Source organism: Calonectris borealis, chromosome 6 (genome assembly GCF_964195595.1).
Source record: "Calonectris borealis chromosome 6, bCalBor7.hap1.2, whole genome shotgun sequence".
Taxonomy (NCBI): Eukaryota; Metazoa; Chordata; class Aves; order Procellariiformes; family Procellariidae; genus Calonectris; species Calonectris borealis.
The window spans coordinates 12444215-12460019 of NC_134317.1; the positions used below are offsets into that span (position 1 = coordinate 12444215).

The following is a 15805-nucleotide window of genomic DNA, read 5'->3' on the forward strand; positions in this document are numbered from 1 at the left end:
CAGCAAATTTGTTTCCTGGTCGCTGTTAACTCTCTTGTGGGTGCTGTTTCAGCTCTTTTTTTATCTGTCCTTCTCTGAAGGCTTAAACTTCTCTGATCATACCCCAGATCTGTTTCTGTGTTGGTCTAGAACCACACCTCTGCTTTTATTTTCCTTTCCCTGCTCTCCTTTTATTGCATATCTGCCTTCTCGATTTGCAATGTTATGAATTGTTTCAATAAAAGGGGTAAGAGAAACATAATCATTTAAGTGTCCTTTTCTCTCTTTTTTTTTCTATGCCTCTCTCCTGTTTTATTACTTTCTTGTTTTTCCTTTTCATCCTTTCTTCTTTTCCTCCTTTTTCCCATTATATGGATTTCTGCTTTCCCTCCCAGGTCTATTTCAGTTTGAGGGACAAAGGGATTTTCTGCAAGGCATTAGAGTAGTGAAGGAGCATGTGCTGATATTGCTTAGTACAGCAGTTGTTTGAAGCTGTTTCCCTGAGTAGACAGTACAAAAGAGGAATATGGTGAACCACAGCAGTTTATTATTGTAGATTGGTTGGGCCCAACTTCATGCCTATTTTCTGTACAGCATTAGTCACTTAGAAGCAGTTGCTATAGGAAGCCCTAAGACTGATCAACGTAGCCTGATGGTGTATCAGGCATTTCAGAGTAGTAAGTCCATAACACCGAGCTGAGTGGGTCTCAATCAGGTCCCATATTTCCATTCTCACATGCATCAATGTCTCACTGCTCAATGCCAAGAAAAGACCTACAACGTAAGCCAACGAGACAAGATTTTGGCTAGAAAAAGCTTTGCTAGAGAAAAGGAAAAAACTTCCTCTCCAGGCAGCTTCCAAATTTACATTGAGCTCAAATAACCCTGGGACAAGCTTAACTTGTTGCTTCCAGGAGGTTCAGTGGACTTGCTCAGTCCACTCACTGAGTTCAGTGAGTTGCTTTCAGTTTTTCTAATTACCATCCTTTTATGAATGGTGTTTTTTTTCCAGCCTGGCACTTTGTGTTTCTGTAAAACTATTTTGGATGATCTTGATACACCTTTGAAAATCTTGAAGGTAGAAATAGGCAAAATGAAGCTAATGTGTGGACAGAAGGTAGGGTTGGTATTTTAAAGGCAAGACGTAAGAGATCTGAACTCAAGCTAAACAAAACAAAAAGTGTATCCAAGTGACCGATAAATATTTATGACTTCTTACATTTGGTCATGATCACTACTTTGGCTTCAGAAGTGTCTTTGCTCAGGTTTTTAGAGCAGAAGTATCTTTCCTGGTCTAGTGTACCACATAGGTCACAGTTAAATGATCTTGCTTCATAGCCTCTGAATCCTAGACAGAGGAGACCACTGTGGATACTGGAAATTACATATCTATCACAGATAGATTTTATTTTTAAGAGTGATTAATTTAACTCCAACACTCATTGTTCGATTGTACAGCCTCAAAAAAAAAAAAAAAGAAAAAAAAAAAAGCCCTAATCCAACAGTTTGTTTTGTGATATATGTTGATAACCTCAGGTTTCAATCTTTCCCATCATCAGTCAGTTGGCTAAGTGTAATACAGGAGAAGAGTATGGTGAACTCAAACCCATTTGATATTGACTGTCTAACAATCTAAATAGTTTGTAGTTTCATACAGGGTGGCGAATCCTATATTCCTGTAAGTTTACATTTTTAACGCATCAATCATGAGAATAGCAATTTGTAACATATCTTAAGATTTTTATGTGAATTTGGCAGTGATTAAAGGCATTGAATTGTTGGTTACAAGTTGTTGGGGTTTTTTTTTGCACCTGAGCATGTGTACTTGGGGAAAATGAGTGTAAATTTCTGTGTGATACTCTATGATATCTGTTAACAATGATTTAAGAGGATCCCTGGAGGAAAGACGGTTCCATTCCCATTTCTTGCCTTTCTGCCTGGACTACTGGCAAGGTGAAACAGCTATATTGGGTGGTTTCAGTGATTTTTGCCTTCTGAGAGCTAAAACAAGACCACTGACTCAAAATCAGTTTGAACCTAAGGTCAGTTAAAATTTGTCATGAAAATTCCAGTAAGAGACTCCTTTTGTTCTCTTCTTGGCTTCATAGAAAAGAAGAGCAGCAAGAAGGCAGAAAGTGCACAGGCTGCCAAGTTAAACAAGACTTTTGCACCCATCTTCCTTAAAGGCCTGACTGACCTCAAAGTAATGGATGGAAGTCAAGTGATAATGACTGTGGAGGTATCAGGTGTGTAGCTATAGAACAGTATTGTTTTAAAATTTTAAGTCCTGCTGCAAAGTATGTGCTTTTTTTCCACTGTCCTTTTCTTTTAGCAGGTGTCTTTGCATTTGGAAATAATATTTCAAGGAACCAATTTTTTAAAAGTAAAAGCTAGGTTTGTCTAATCTGATCTTCAGGGTGGATGAACATTGTCCAGTGTTAATGTGTTCAGACCTGTACAAGTGTTTCTTTATTGGAAGAATAATAATAGTAAGGTTATTACTGGGTCCTGCTGTTGAACTAAAATTAAGTCTTAGTGGATGTGTAATAGCTTTTGTTGTGAACCAAACAAGATTGAATTCCTGTCAGTTGGGGTAAGATTAGTGCTACAGAAAAAAGCAGTCCTGGTATGAACTTTGGTAATAGAAACCCTTGATAACCACCTAGAACTCATTCTCCCTCTCTGTTGTATACATACTTCCCTTATTAATTTGTAATTTAACTGTAATAAGACAGACTTAGAACTACTCCACATTAAACAGCATCGACAGAGTTAATGAAATTCCTGGATGTTTTTAAGATGAAATTGCAGAATCAGGTGGCAGAAAACAACCAACCTTGTTCATTTTCTTAATCAATATCTGGTGATTTTTTGTGTGTGTCTCTGATTTTTGTTGTTTCCTATTTTTCAGCTAACCCACCTCCTGAAATTATCTGGCTGCACAATGGGAAAGAAATCCAAGAGACAGAAGATTTCCACTTTGAGAAGAAAGGCAATGAGTACAGTCTGTACATCCAGGAAGTATTTCCTGAAGACACAGGCAAATACACCTGTGAAGCCTGGAATGAATTAGGAGAAACTCAAACCCAGGCTACATTGACAGTACAAGGTATAAAGTTGTTCTCTACCTTAGGAAATGCTAGAAGAAAATAATTATAATGTGCTGGAGGAGTGTCTATTTAAAGTACATGAGTTTATAAAGTCTGTTGTGAAGGATGCTAGGAGTTCTCAGTCTCTGCATCTGAATTAGAAAGGATATTGAGCAGAAGCAACTTAAAAAAAATCTTTTCACTCTGGAACATTATGTTACTATTTCAAAAATACATTCCTGAGTCCTATTCCTAGGGACAGTGCAAAACTTCTGCTAAATGCAGCTTCAGATTATAACTATAAGGCTTACTTAGCTATGGACTTAATGTAAACCATTTAATGATGTTTTTCTTTCTAATTAAAGTCCTGAGTATTTGGAAAAGCTGCCTAGGAGCCAGGTATCCTGGCTTTAATATTAGCATTGTAGTGGTAGCAGGTGAGGAACACATGATTTCTGCAATTCGAGAACTAGCTGCAAAAATTTGGCTTTGAATGTCCACATATGATGTAAATCCCCCAGTAAACACTGAAGTGCCTACAAACTTCCTGTGATTGGGCATTCACTACCTTCATGACAGGGGACTTAATTTAATCTTACTGTATGCCAACATTTTCCCATAGTCATTACTGAGAATTATTGGAAATCAATGGGAGACTTTTATTATTTTTAATGTGAAGGATCTTAACCCCAGGATTTCAGAGAGCTGTGCCTCCAGGGGTGGGTCTGTAGTCTGTTGTCACTGTCTGCTCTGAATTCAGACCCTCCTCTAGTCTCTAAGCTCCCCTGAGATCTAGCCTCAGGGTCAGTCTTCTATATTAAATGCAATTTTATACAATTGTTAATGATGATTTATTACATGAGCTCTCAACTGCACAGCAGTCATAGTACTGTCACTTGCCCTTAAAGCTATTCCTACCCATATTCTCTAAGGACAAATCTTCAAGATTCCTTTTAGGGCAGCTTTAAAGTCCCTTTGTTTTCCTCTCAATATAAGCCTGGATCGAGCCAGTAAAGTGCCAAGTAAATGATTAATTTTAGTACCAATACAAGTTACTTCCAAAATTAAAGCCTGACTTATTTTCAGATTAAAAACTTATACCCTGCATGTTCAAAATAAATTTGCTTGTCTGTGATTGCTTTCCCTGAAATTAGTTAGCTTATTAGTTACATTGAAGCTTGGCATTTTCTCCTGATTTGTAAACTCTGTTTGTAAACTACAGAACCTCAGGATGGTATTCAGCCCTGGTTCATTAGCAAACCAAGATCAGTGACAGCAGCTCCTGGGCAAAATGTCCTTATATCCTGTGCCATTGCTGGAGATCCTTTCCCTACTGTTCACTGGTTTAAAGATGGGCAAGAAATAATGCCGGGAACAGCATGTGAAATCTTGCAAAATGAAGACATCTTCACACTGATCTTGAGGAATGTGCAGTCTCGTCATGCAGGCCAATACGAAATTCAGCTCAGGTATGTTTGCCATGAAAAGAGCTTGTTCCCTTGGAACAATTAATTATGTTTACACTCAAGTTGAAATTCCCACCTGAAGAAGACAAGAGTTCCATCCTATTTGCACAAAACAGTAGGGTACTAAAGGAACAAAATATTTCTGAGGGATGAAAAGAACTAATAAAACTCAAAGAGGAAAGAGGAAACACAAGAAGAGTCAGAAAGAAGGACAAAGCAATATAGAGTTTCATTTTGGGATCCTGAAAAACAAAACTTTGTGGCAGCAGTATGGGAAGCAATTTGGGTTTCTAGCAAGGGAAACCACAATCAATGTCTTGAATTTGGAGCTATTGTTTAACATGTTTGGCATCTCTCTGGATATTTGTAAGGATGCCTGCTTTCCATGGGAACAACCTGATCAGGAAGGGCCGTTCCACAAGATTATGATCCATACCTTTAAGGGGAGAAAGTGTTTCCTGGCCATGTTTGAAATGTCTGAATTTTATATGGAAGTTGTAGTCTCCTTTTTCTGATGTATCTTTGAAATGAGGCACCCTGATGCTTTGAACTTCTTGTCATTCCTGCAAAATTTGGAAGAGCTGTTTTGAATTTTGTTTTTTCTGGTAAAATAACTGTGCTTTAAATGAAGAACCTTGTAGGAAGTGCCACAGCGTTTTCCATCTCTAATGGTGAAGATTGGGTGTAATTACGTATCCCCTATGTGGTTATAGAAAACTTAGTGTACAACTTTAAACTGATGTTATCATTCTATGCTATTTATTGTGCATAGATGTATTGCCTTACTTGGCTAATAATTCTGACTTTCTTTATTAAAATTTATTTAACCATCATGGACATTTGAATCCATTACACTGGAAGAAAATTATCTGCTTTGCTCCTCATGCTAGCTTTTTAGTCCAGACAGACTAGTTCAGTAGGCAGTTTAGACAGATACTGCCCAGTATCACAAAGCATTATCATTGCAGTTCTGCAATGCTTGCACTTGCCTGGTTTATGGTGGTGTTTGTCTTTTTTCATGCTATAAACAAGTTTTTTTTTTTATATACTTCAGTCTAGTACAAAATTTAAAAACTGAATTGTCCTTTGCCTGCTTGTAAATAAATTACTCATGCCTTCCTAAGCCAAGGAGGGAGGGCATTTCTTAATAAATTTAACTCATTTAGCCTCTAAACAGTGAGTTTAATTTTTTATAGTTACAGTTTATTTTCCAACCAGTGTTGCCCGAATGATGGACATGTCACTGTGCCTAGCTCTAAGGTATGTTTCCATAGACTATCACAGGCAGCCACAAATTAGCCTCAGTATATTTTAGTATTTAAAATCAGATGAGGCACTCACTTTTCACCAGGAAAGAGTGCTTTAGAAAATTATAGCTGTTGTATATCAAGATTTCCTATAATGAAGTTTTTCTACTCTTAATTTCAAGTCTTATTACTAACATTTATGTAGGAAGGGCCATATGTGTCATGACCTTTTTGCAAATAAGCTCTTCAGTAGATTTAGACCCTTTGTATTCTACAATAAATTGTGAACTGACTCATTTCAGAACAATTGGCTTGTTTGCATTCAGCCCAGGTCATCTATGGCATCCATAATGCTGATTTGTGCAGGTCATGTCTACATACATCCTTGCATCGAAGAAAAGTCTCTTGGCGTTTCTAACATACAATACCTCTGGTGGAATTAGAAATGCCAGTTCAATTTCATTAAGGTCACTAACCTCTACATGAAAGAGCAGGCCAAATTGCAAGAATTGCTACCTTCTACTGGTACATTTCCACACTTTGGTGTGTGTGCCCTGGACATGGACATCTCCTCTTATAATATGCTGGTAGTTACACTTGAACTGAAAGAGAATGAGATATTTCAGCAAAACTTCAGGGATGAAAGAAGAAAAGAGAACAGGAAGAACAAAGGAGAGCCAAGAGGGCTTTGTGGAAGACTTTATTGTGGCTGACTTGAGCAAGTCAACCTTAATGATCAGGTGTAGTTGGTGATGACTCAGGCCAAATTCACCACTGAAGACATTTGTCAAAGTGGAAACCTTACAATATCGTGACTCTAGAACATAACAGAACGTACACTTAGGAAATAAATTTCAGAAAATTAGCGGAGAATCACAATTTTTTGGGGGGTGAGAAGAAGTAAAGTTGTAACTAGAAAACAACACAGCAGATTAAATGCTAGTTTCAGTTATTCCCTGGTCCTTTTACTGGAGGAATAGCTGAGGATCCCAAAAAGATCAGTGCATTCATGTTGGCATTTTCTGATCCATGATGAGTAAAGCTATGCTGCAATTAGAGCAAGGGGAATGCTGATACCTCCTTTCACCCTGCTGTCATTTGTAAAATTTCAGTTACTGTTTGGGGAACAGAAAGTCATATGCTTTTAGACGACTGCTTATATACTATGAATAACAGAGAAGTAACTGCTGCAGGAATATCCGAGGAGCCAAATGTCAGCTGTATAACTTCAAGTTTGCAATAGAGTTAAAATAATTTTCAGCAGCAAATAGTCTTGTCTAAATAGCTTTTGAGCTGCCTGCATTTGTCTTGAGTACTTGATTGAGAATTGTTTATATATTCAGAAACAGTCTTAACAGTACCTGAGAGGAGGAGAGCTACGTTTAGTGTCTTTCGCTCAAAAACTCCTACAAAGTCCATTAAAAATATGGAATAACTGAGAAACCACAAGTCAATTCACTGAAGAGTTTATAGAGAAGTTGACAGTGGGCTATTTTTAAACATAATAATTTTCTTTTCAAATAAAATGTGCAGCTCCTTTTCATGTATTAATTTTAGAAACATGTTGTATTGCTGCTTTTAGGGAGTCATTCCTTCTCCAACTCCCTTAATTTAGTCTGGGCATGGTTTCCTACCAGTGTTAATTATTTTCCAATTTTCTTCTCCATTATTCTTAAGCTCTAAATTCTGTCCTAATACCTCCACAGTTCTTCTTTTGTGTTGGCTGCTCACAAATTAAAACTCTGGTCTTAAAAATTTGGGTTTAACAAAAGCTCTATTTCTCTCTTCCTAGTTCTTACTCCTTTCATGAGAGTAAGCTGACAAGGGTGTATAGCCCAGTGTGATCCTAGTGTGACCCATCAATGATTGCTGGTTGGCTTTCTGTCTTTCCCTCTCCCTCAGCATTATTTAGAATATGTGTTTGCTTTGCCTTTTACTATATATCAGACTACTAAGTCTGACTTTTAAGAGGGTAGTCATTGTAGCCTCTCCTGGTCCTTGTTTTAAACCTACACAGACCTCTGATTCCTCTACACTTGCATTCTTCATTTTAATTGTCCTAATAATGTTCCATTGAGCTGTTATTGCTCAGGCCTCAAGGAATGGCGTTGCATAAATATAAAAAACCCGACAGATTTACCTATTACTGTGGTTCATCTGTTGAAATTTGAATGTTTTACAGCCTGCAAAATGCCGGCTTGTGTAGTTGAGAGATAAGAAATCAGTCAGAGTCTCTGTGAAACCATCATGATTGAAATGGGTAATAACAATCCTTTTTTGACTCAGAAAACCAGACATCTTTTTCTTCTCCTGTCCTTTGCATCCTTCCAGTGATGCAAGCAGTGATATCCTTTTATCCCAGTATGACTTTCCCATGTTTTTTCAGTCAGTGTGTACAACGTAAATGAAGAGGTAAGCAAGGAAATTGGGAGTACTGGGCAAAGACTGTGTTTGTTGAGCAAAGCCTTTATCTTTATAACAGCACAGTAAACATGAGAGACCTCAGAAATACTCCTGCAGTTCCTTAAACAAATCATCTGCTTTGTTAACCTTTGTCTTCTCAGATGCTGAATATTTCTCTTCTCCCCCACTCTATCTTCGATAAAAGTTTGGTTAGTGTTGGTTAATCTGATTTAGAGATTCTGATAATCTGATTAAAATCAGAGGTAAACATTCATCTTATAAATCAGTGGTACCTTGAATACTCTGCAATTCAGGTTATATAAAAAGCCATTGTAAGATTACATTCCATTACACCAAAGAGTAAATATAGTTCTGTCTTTCTGTAAAATACAGTTTGCAAACCTTGTTTTCTGCTATCAACACATTGTCTAGTTCTAGGAAAGAAAACCATGACCCCTTCCCATTCCATTCTCCCACTCAATGCTGTAAAATGCAAATAAAATGATTGGTCTTTCAGGTATAAAAAGCTTTTGGCCAAACCCTCGAGCGAGGTAAATCAGTGCATCCTCTTTGAAGCCAGTAGAGCTGCTCTGCTTTATGTCAGCTGAAGTTGTGATCCAGTAGATTAGTTGCTTTCTTTGGGGTTAAAGCTTCATGGAGTCTGGACTTTCTCTCCATTTAACTAACTCACAAAAGAGTTGCAAAACCTCATTCTGAGGCTTTGCAGTTACCTGCACTGAAGCACCAGCTATAGCTTTGTCCCTTTCAGTTCATTCTTAAAAAAATGTCATTTACTCTGCAATACTTGTTTCACACTTGGTAGGCCAGTAGGAATTTTTGGTGTGTCCCCACACTGTAATTAACAGTGCTTATTTTCCTCTTCCTCCAGAGAGCGCTTCCTAGGGACATGCAGACAATAAGTCTCATCTAAGGTTCAGTGAAAATATTTGAGTAGATTCTGCCAAGAAACTAGTATTTCAAGATATTTTGAACATAAAAGCCATTCCAGGGAAAACTGATCCCACAATAGGACAGAGAGCTATTTTTAAAATTGCTTCAGGCTTTGCAGCTGGGGTTTTATTTGGTTTTGGTGGGGGTTTTTTATTATTATTCCTTGACATTTTAAAGATAAGTCCTGTGCATGGGCATTCTACAGAACAATCCTGCAAAAGTCAACACTTCCAGACACTTCTTTACAGCATAGCTACTAAGCATAGGTTTTATCCATGTCTATTATACCACAATAACAGAGCCACTAAGATCTGTCTTTGTCTAGGGTTTTGATGATAAAATGCCAACTCGGAGAACCTCAAGTTGCAGAAGTAATATTGTTATTGCCAAGATTCAAAACAGCAGAGACGTGAAAGACTTGAAGTAGTGCTTATGTACTGCAAAGCTCTATTTTTTCTAACTGCCCCTATGTATCTTGCCTTGCCTAGATTCTGAAATTGCGTAAATGTAAAAATATTTACAAAGTTTCCAGAATTATTCTTGATTGAATTTAGCATCTAAATCATCCAGTCCTTCTTAATTTTTCTTGGCTTGTTTCTCTTTTTCCATCTTGTGATCTCCAAGGTGGGTCAGTGTTACTAACTTCACCTTTTTAGACTCTGCAACTGAATTCAGAAGACAAAATTATGTATGTTCTCCCTGCTCCTAAAATCAGTAACAAAACTCACTTTGATTCCATTGGGAGCAGGACTTGCCCTGAGAAGGCTACACTTTTGAACAGGGCTATGATGAATCAGACACAGACTCGAGGTTTGTATCCAGTGGTCTAGTTTTCTGAATCAGAAATCATAATTAAGATCAAAAAATTACCTTGTGAATCATTTTTCCATCTAGGTACTTCTATGTCCCACTGTTGCCATAATTTGTAAGTGCTTCCCAAGGTTTTAAAAATAGAAAGAACAAAATGCACTCCTGCTTTCTTACCCCCTCCTTTATTTTCCAAACCCTGTGAAAAATAGCTTAGTTTAGAGAGATTTACTTTGTCTTCCTTATTTGCTTCTTTGCATATGTGAAGAATTTGCAGAGGGAAAGATGCGTTGCAGAAATGAGTCCTGCAGAAATGTTATTCTTCACAGTGGTCAGGACCACATTCAGTATCCCTAGATCTCTCTCGTGGGAGAGTGCTGTCTCTGTTACTTTAACCTCCCCGACTGGTGACACAATTCTTGTGGGCAAATATTTTTGCCATACAGTCATGACAGAAGCTGAGCAGTGGTGCCTCCCTATTTGATGTATGCTGTAAATGCTCTATACTTCAGCTTGCATGGCCTCTCCTACTTTGTCAGCTTTGGATCGGTTTTATGTCCTAAAGGAAGAGTAATTGAGCTCTAGGAGAGTATGGGAGGCATCTTCTGGTAAATCAACAGCCTGCTAACAGCCCTGTAGCACTGGTGAACGAGAAGGTACTTGAGCAGTTTCAGAGTGTGTCTCCTTTTCTTAAAAGCTTCTGAGAAGCAGGAAAAAAATTAATGAGTTTCAACAGTGGCAAAAGGGGCCAGTTTGAAATGTATTGTTTGAAGACAACAGGTTTTCAGCAATGTTGGTACCCTGCTATCATTTGATGCCAATCAGTATGTTGGGAGGAGGTGATGTGCAATTCTTTCTATTTATCTTTCCATTTGTCTTTCCTTCTTTCTATTTCTCTTGCTTCCAAATGGAGGTCACACATAAGAGGAAGTAAAAATGGCAGGTCTCCAGGGCAGGACTGAGTTAAATACTCTCTGCATTGACTTGGATCCTCTCCTGCCATTTGGACAGTTTCTGTTTGGTGCTCAGATGTTCTCTAGTCTTTTGTGTTGAAGGAAATTAGGGTTGTGGCTTTCAGTGCTGTTCTTACGGATCACCTTCAATAACAGTTTCTAGTGTACGTATTCTGACTTGTTGGATACAAAATGTTGAAAACGTTTCTATGGCTTCCTGTTGTTAATGGTCTTAAGGTCAAATAAGATGTGATCCTAGCAGCAGGGCCTTTACTTTGCAGTCCAATTATTTTGGTCAACCCCACCAATTTCTTCTTGGTGTTAAAGGTTTGATTTTCATATTAGGCTGATCCACTGTTTCATTTTCTAAGGCAACAGAAAGCAAGGGAAATCCATCTGAAAAGGTGATGGCACCAATTGCTATTATAAAGACATAACTTAATGCTGCATCTGTGTTAATGATCTTGCCTACTGTGTGACTTCATTGCAAGTTGCAAATGTGTGAAATTATAGTTTATTCACCCAAACAGAACCATATCTAGGAATGTATTTCCATGCACTATTTAAAAAACAGGACAGACAATATGTTTGTCACTCCTGAAAGTGAAAAGGCACTCCTGAGTCTGTGTTTTAAACTTCAGGGCAACGTGGACTTGGAGGTGCTCTTATCTAGCAAGTCTTCTGAAAAGAGAACACAGCTAGGAAAACCCACATCTCTTTCCTTCCTCCCCCCAACGCACATGTGTTTTGTTCACGTCCAGGAAATGTTTTCAGTAGCAAAAATTATTTTTGTTTGAAAGAGAAAAATCCAGGAGTTTGTAGTCCATTTACAAGCTTACACTTAAACTGGGAAGGACAAAAGTGTTTTCACTAATAAAAGATATCTCTAGTCCTTAATCAATTCAAGTCTGGTTTTTTAATAGCAGTTCAGGGGATTGGTGGCAACAGTTACACAACTGCTGCCCTGGGGGAGTTAAATTTTGCTTTTGGCATCTCCTGTGTTAAGTGGAGAAGAGCCGTTTGGGGCTAGAAGAATGATATATATCTGCGGGAGGGAGGGAGCAGTGGGGGTGGGGGGAGCACTTTAAATGAATTCTTTAATGGGAGCCCTTTCCAGAAGGCATCCATGGTATTCCTCTGCAAAAGGAAGAATAAGTACTCAGCACCATATATGGTGACACTTTTATGTTTTTTAATATAAACATGTAGAGGCTGGAGCAATCCATGTAGGTGGGTTTTGCTGATTGGTTGGGCCGGGAGGGAGGGAAGGAAATGAGACCCTGCTTTTAATATCTTAACATTAGAAAACTTAAGAGCTTGGGTTTGAATAAATAAACATTAGGCAGAGTTGGAAAGATTTTCAACTTTGCAAAATAGCCCCTTCCTCTGCCTTGATTTTCCAGCTTTTGTATTTGTTTTCCTTTAGCTTGTTTGTTTGCAGCTGTTTCATTCTGTAAATTGCTTTGATTTTTGTTCAGGGAGTTGTTTCCAGTGTAGACATCAACAGATCAGTAAAAGCTATTTGAGATAGCTTGGCTCCAAATATAAGGGGACCAAATCCACCCAGTCAGCCACCACAATGGTGGGCATAGGAAAGGAGAATGCCACACTGGGTTTGAGCTGCTTTACTGCAACACACAATCACTTAGCTCAGGCAAGTTACAGCTTTGGAGGGAGAAACCTCTGCTTTTCTGATTTCACTTAAATATTTCAGGAACCAAGTTGGAGAATGCAGCTGCCAGGTGTCTCTGATGCTGCGGGAGAGTTCAGCTTCCAGAGCAGAAATGCTCAGAGAGTGAGTATTTTTCCCAGGGACTTGCATGGGTGGGTTCTATTTTTTGCTCCGTTAATTCCCTGCCCTTACAGACCCAGGCTGGCTGCTGTTCAACCTAATCCCCAAATGTGACCCAACAAATTGTTTTCATCATACAGGCTAAGCACATTGTACCAAGCCAGAGTAGAGAAGATCTTTTTTGTTTGTGCCCTTATATGGCTCCTGAAGTCATCATTGATGCAATAAACTAATGGAGTGTGCTCCTCTAATCAACCTCCCCTTCTATAAACACATTTTGTTCCTGCTCTGAGATTGTTCCCTGACATTTTTAAACCAGCCCCTTTCCTGGCTCTCTCTTTCTTTTCTTTTTCGGATCATAGTGGGAGGGAATCAGCCAGCTCTGGAGAGCAAAGAGATGATGGAGATCATGGTAAACTAACATTTGGTAGAACAAGTGGCTTCAAAAAGAACAGCAGTGATACCAGAGCAGCTGAGGAAGAGCAGGAAGACATCCGAGGCGTGCTGAAGAGGAGAGTAGAAACTCGGGAACACACAGAGGAGAGCCTGAGGCAGCAGGAAGCTGAGCAACTTGATTTCCGTGACATTTTAGGCAAAAAAGTCAGCACCAAAAGTTTTTCTGAGGAGGAACTGAAAGAAATCCCAGCCGAGCAAATGGACTTCCGAGCAAACCTGCAGCGGCAGGTCAAACCCAAGGCCTTGTCAGAGGAGGAAAGGAAAGTTCATGCTCCTCAGCAGGTGGACTTTCGCTCTGTGCTGGCCAAGAAAGGCACCCCAAAACCCCCATTGCCAGAGAAGGTGCCACCTCCTAAACCAGCCATTACAGATTTCAGATCTGTGCTGGGCTCAAAGAAAAAGCCACCTGCAGAGAATGGCAGCGCTAGCACCCCAGCACCAAATGCCCGCACAAATTCTGAAGCCCAGAATGCAACCCCCAATTCTCAAGCCCCTGTTCCCAAACCAGCAGTGAAAAAAGAAGAGAAGAACGACAGAAACTGTGAACATGGGTGCGCAGTAGTGGATGGCGGAATAATTGGGAAAAAAGCTGAAAACAAAGCACCAGCAAGCAAACCACCAGCAAGCAAAGGAACGGCACCCTCCTTTACAGAGAAGCTTCAGGATGCTCAAGTAGTAGATGGTGAAAAATTGGTCTTACAGTGTCGGATTTCCTCTGATCCCCCTGCAGCTGTCACCTGGACTCTAGACAGCAAAACCATCAAATCATCAAAGTCCATTGTCATCTCCCAAGAAGGTAAATTAATTGAATTACAAGCCAGCTGGATGGCACACTGTTATATCCGGCTCTTGATTAATAATATTTAGTTCATTAAAGGTAACGCAATACTTTATTTAAGTCCTGTGCCAGTAACTGTTTCCAGATGCAGCTTTCCTGTTATTTCAGTGGAGTACACAAGGAATAGTATTGTTTGACATTTCTTGCAGATTCTCCTTTAACAGCCTGCAGATGTAATTTTTATAAAGTTGAACTTCTTGCATTTTTAAATGCTGTTTACATTGCTAACGCTGTTTAAGGAGCTGGTACATGACGTTTATTTAAGCTGAACTTTAAGGATTTAGAACATTGAAAACAGAATAATATTACTGCTGGTTTACAAATTCTAATTTAATTCTTCTGTATGTTTAATATTTTAGGCTTTTTATTGCAATAAGAAACACAGAAGCAAAGAGGGGTTGTGTTATAGAAAGAAATTACACCAACTTCAAGTTACGTAGTGAAGATCAGAGTTGAGAATTGATTTCCAGTGTATTTAATGCCCCACCACAGATGCTTCTGTTGCCTTTACAGACACTGAAATATTTGAACCCCACTGGCCTGACCACTTTTAACTAATTTCAAAACAGTACAGAGTTTGGTAAAAGTCCTTAGAGAGAACACTTACTGTTGTCAAATTGAATGATTTCTTTATATTCCACATTCTGGATAATCAAACCATACTAGACTGGTTTTGTATGAAAGTTCATATTATATCTAGATAAAATATATTTTCCTTGGGACAAAAATAAGGAGGATAACCGATAAGACAAAAAAACTTCTTTACTTCATATTTGTTTCATAAAACACTGAGGGAATTATATGGAGAATGACACTGTCCTGCATGTTGTAGTAAAAAAGTTCATGTTCACAGTAAGAATTACAGCTTGACACAGGAGTCTGCACTCTTAACTGTGAATCTTTCTTCATTCAATCCAGACTATTTTCAGTGTTATTAAATGAGAACCAAATGAATACACACAATGGTTCACCACAACGAGTGAATCCTTGTGTAGCGTTCCAAGCACTGAAGCGTGAGGATTGCTTTAAAGTGGATGCAGTCAGAAACAACATTGCCTTCAGATGGGGGGAAGAAAAGGTACCTGAGTACTACATTAAGGGGATACCAAAGTAAGTAGATGGAGAGAGGGAAATGGTAGCAGGTGCGTTGTGTCTGGCATGTGTCTGAAGTAGCATAAAATTTTATTTGTGAGTACATGATGATTTTCACCAGAGGGGACTGTATAGGGGTAACTGTCATGTACATGAGAAAAAGTTGGCTGGTGGAAATACCATCCTTGTAAAAAGGACTGACAGGATCAGGAAGGTGGGAGACTGCAATTTAATCAGCTTTACACTGAAAGCAAGATTTCAAGGGTTTTCGTGGAGTTGCTCAGAGTGAAAAGAAATTATGCATCTCAAAGTTTCATGTCTCTTATCAAAGTACATCACATAGACAGCAACTCTGTATCAAAGCTTCTGAGCTATGGTGGAGCCTCCTAAAGACCCGAAGCTTTAGTGTTGTCGTGCTGCAGAAAGCTGTTTTCTTGACTGAAATAATCTGAGTAATTGACTGTTACAATCCCCCAACTCATATTCACTTTATAAAATGGTACTGTGGAGCTGAAAATCCAGTGCAGTTGTGTTTACAGTGAAGTGATCCTCATGTACAGAAATGCTCTACCACTTGCGTGAACAGGGCATGTAACTTATCCCATCCAGTTTGTCTGGGATAGGTGACACTCTTGTTCATAACACCCCAGAGCTGGCATTTTGTCAGGATGTCACACTTCAGCAGTGCTTTCCATTGAGGTATGGAATGAAGGTCACCACTGGATAAGGAAT

The 15805-nt window shown here is 38.9% G+C and overlaps 1 protein-coding gene across 4 annotated transcripts in view; it reads left to right on the plus strand.

Moving 5' to 3' along the window:
• The window catches only part of MYLK (myosin light chain kinase), a 221525-nt gene that overhangs the window by 132090 nt on the left and 73630 nt on the right, over positions 1-15805 (plus strand). For 3 of the 4 annotated variants that reach the window (XM_075152847.1, XM_075152849.1, XM_075152850.1), the window contains 5 exons: positions 2088-2225; positions 2891-3088; positions 4291-4537; positions 12610-12690; positions 13050-13939. In XM_075152847.1, coding sequence (XP_075008948.1) covers positions 2088-2225; positions 2891-3088; positions 4291-4537; positions 12610-12690; positions 13050-13939 — 1554 coding nt within the window. The remainder of the gene's footprint in view (positions 1-2087; positions 2226-2890; positions 3089-4290; positions 4538-12609; positions 12691-13049; positions 13940-15805) is intronic. The other variant, XM_075152848.1, reaches the window with a different exon arrangement.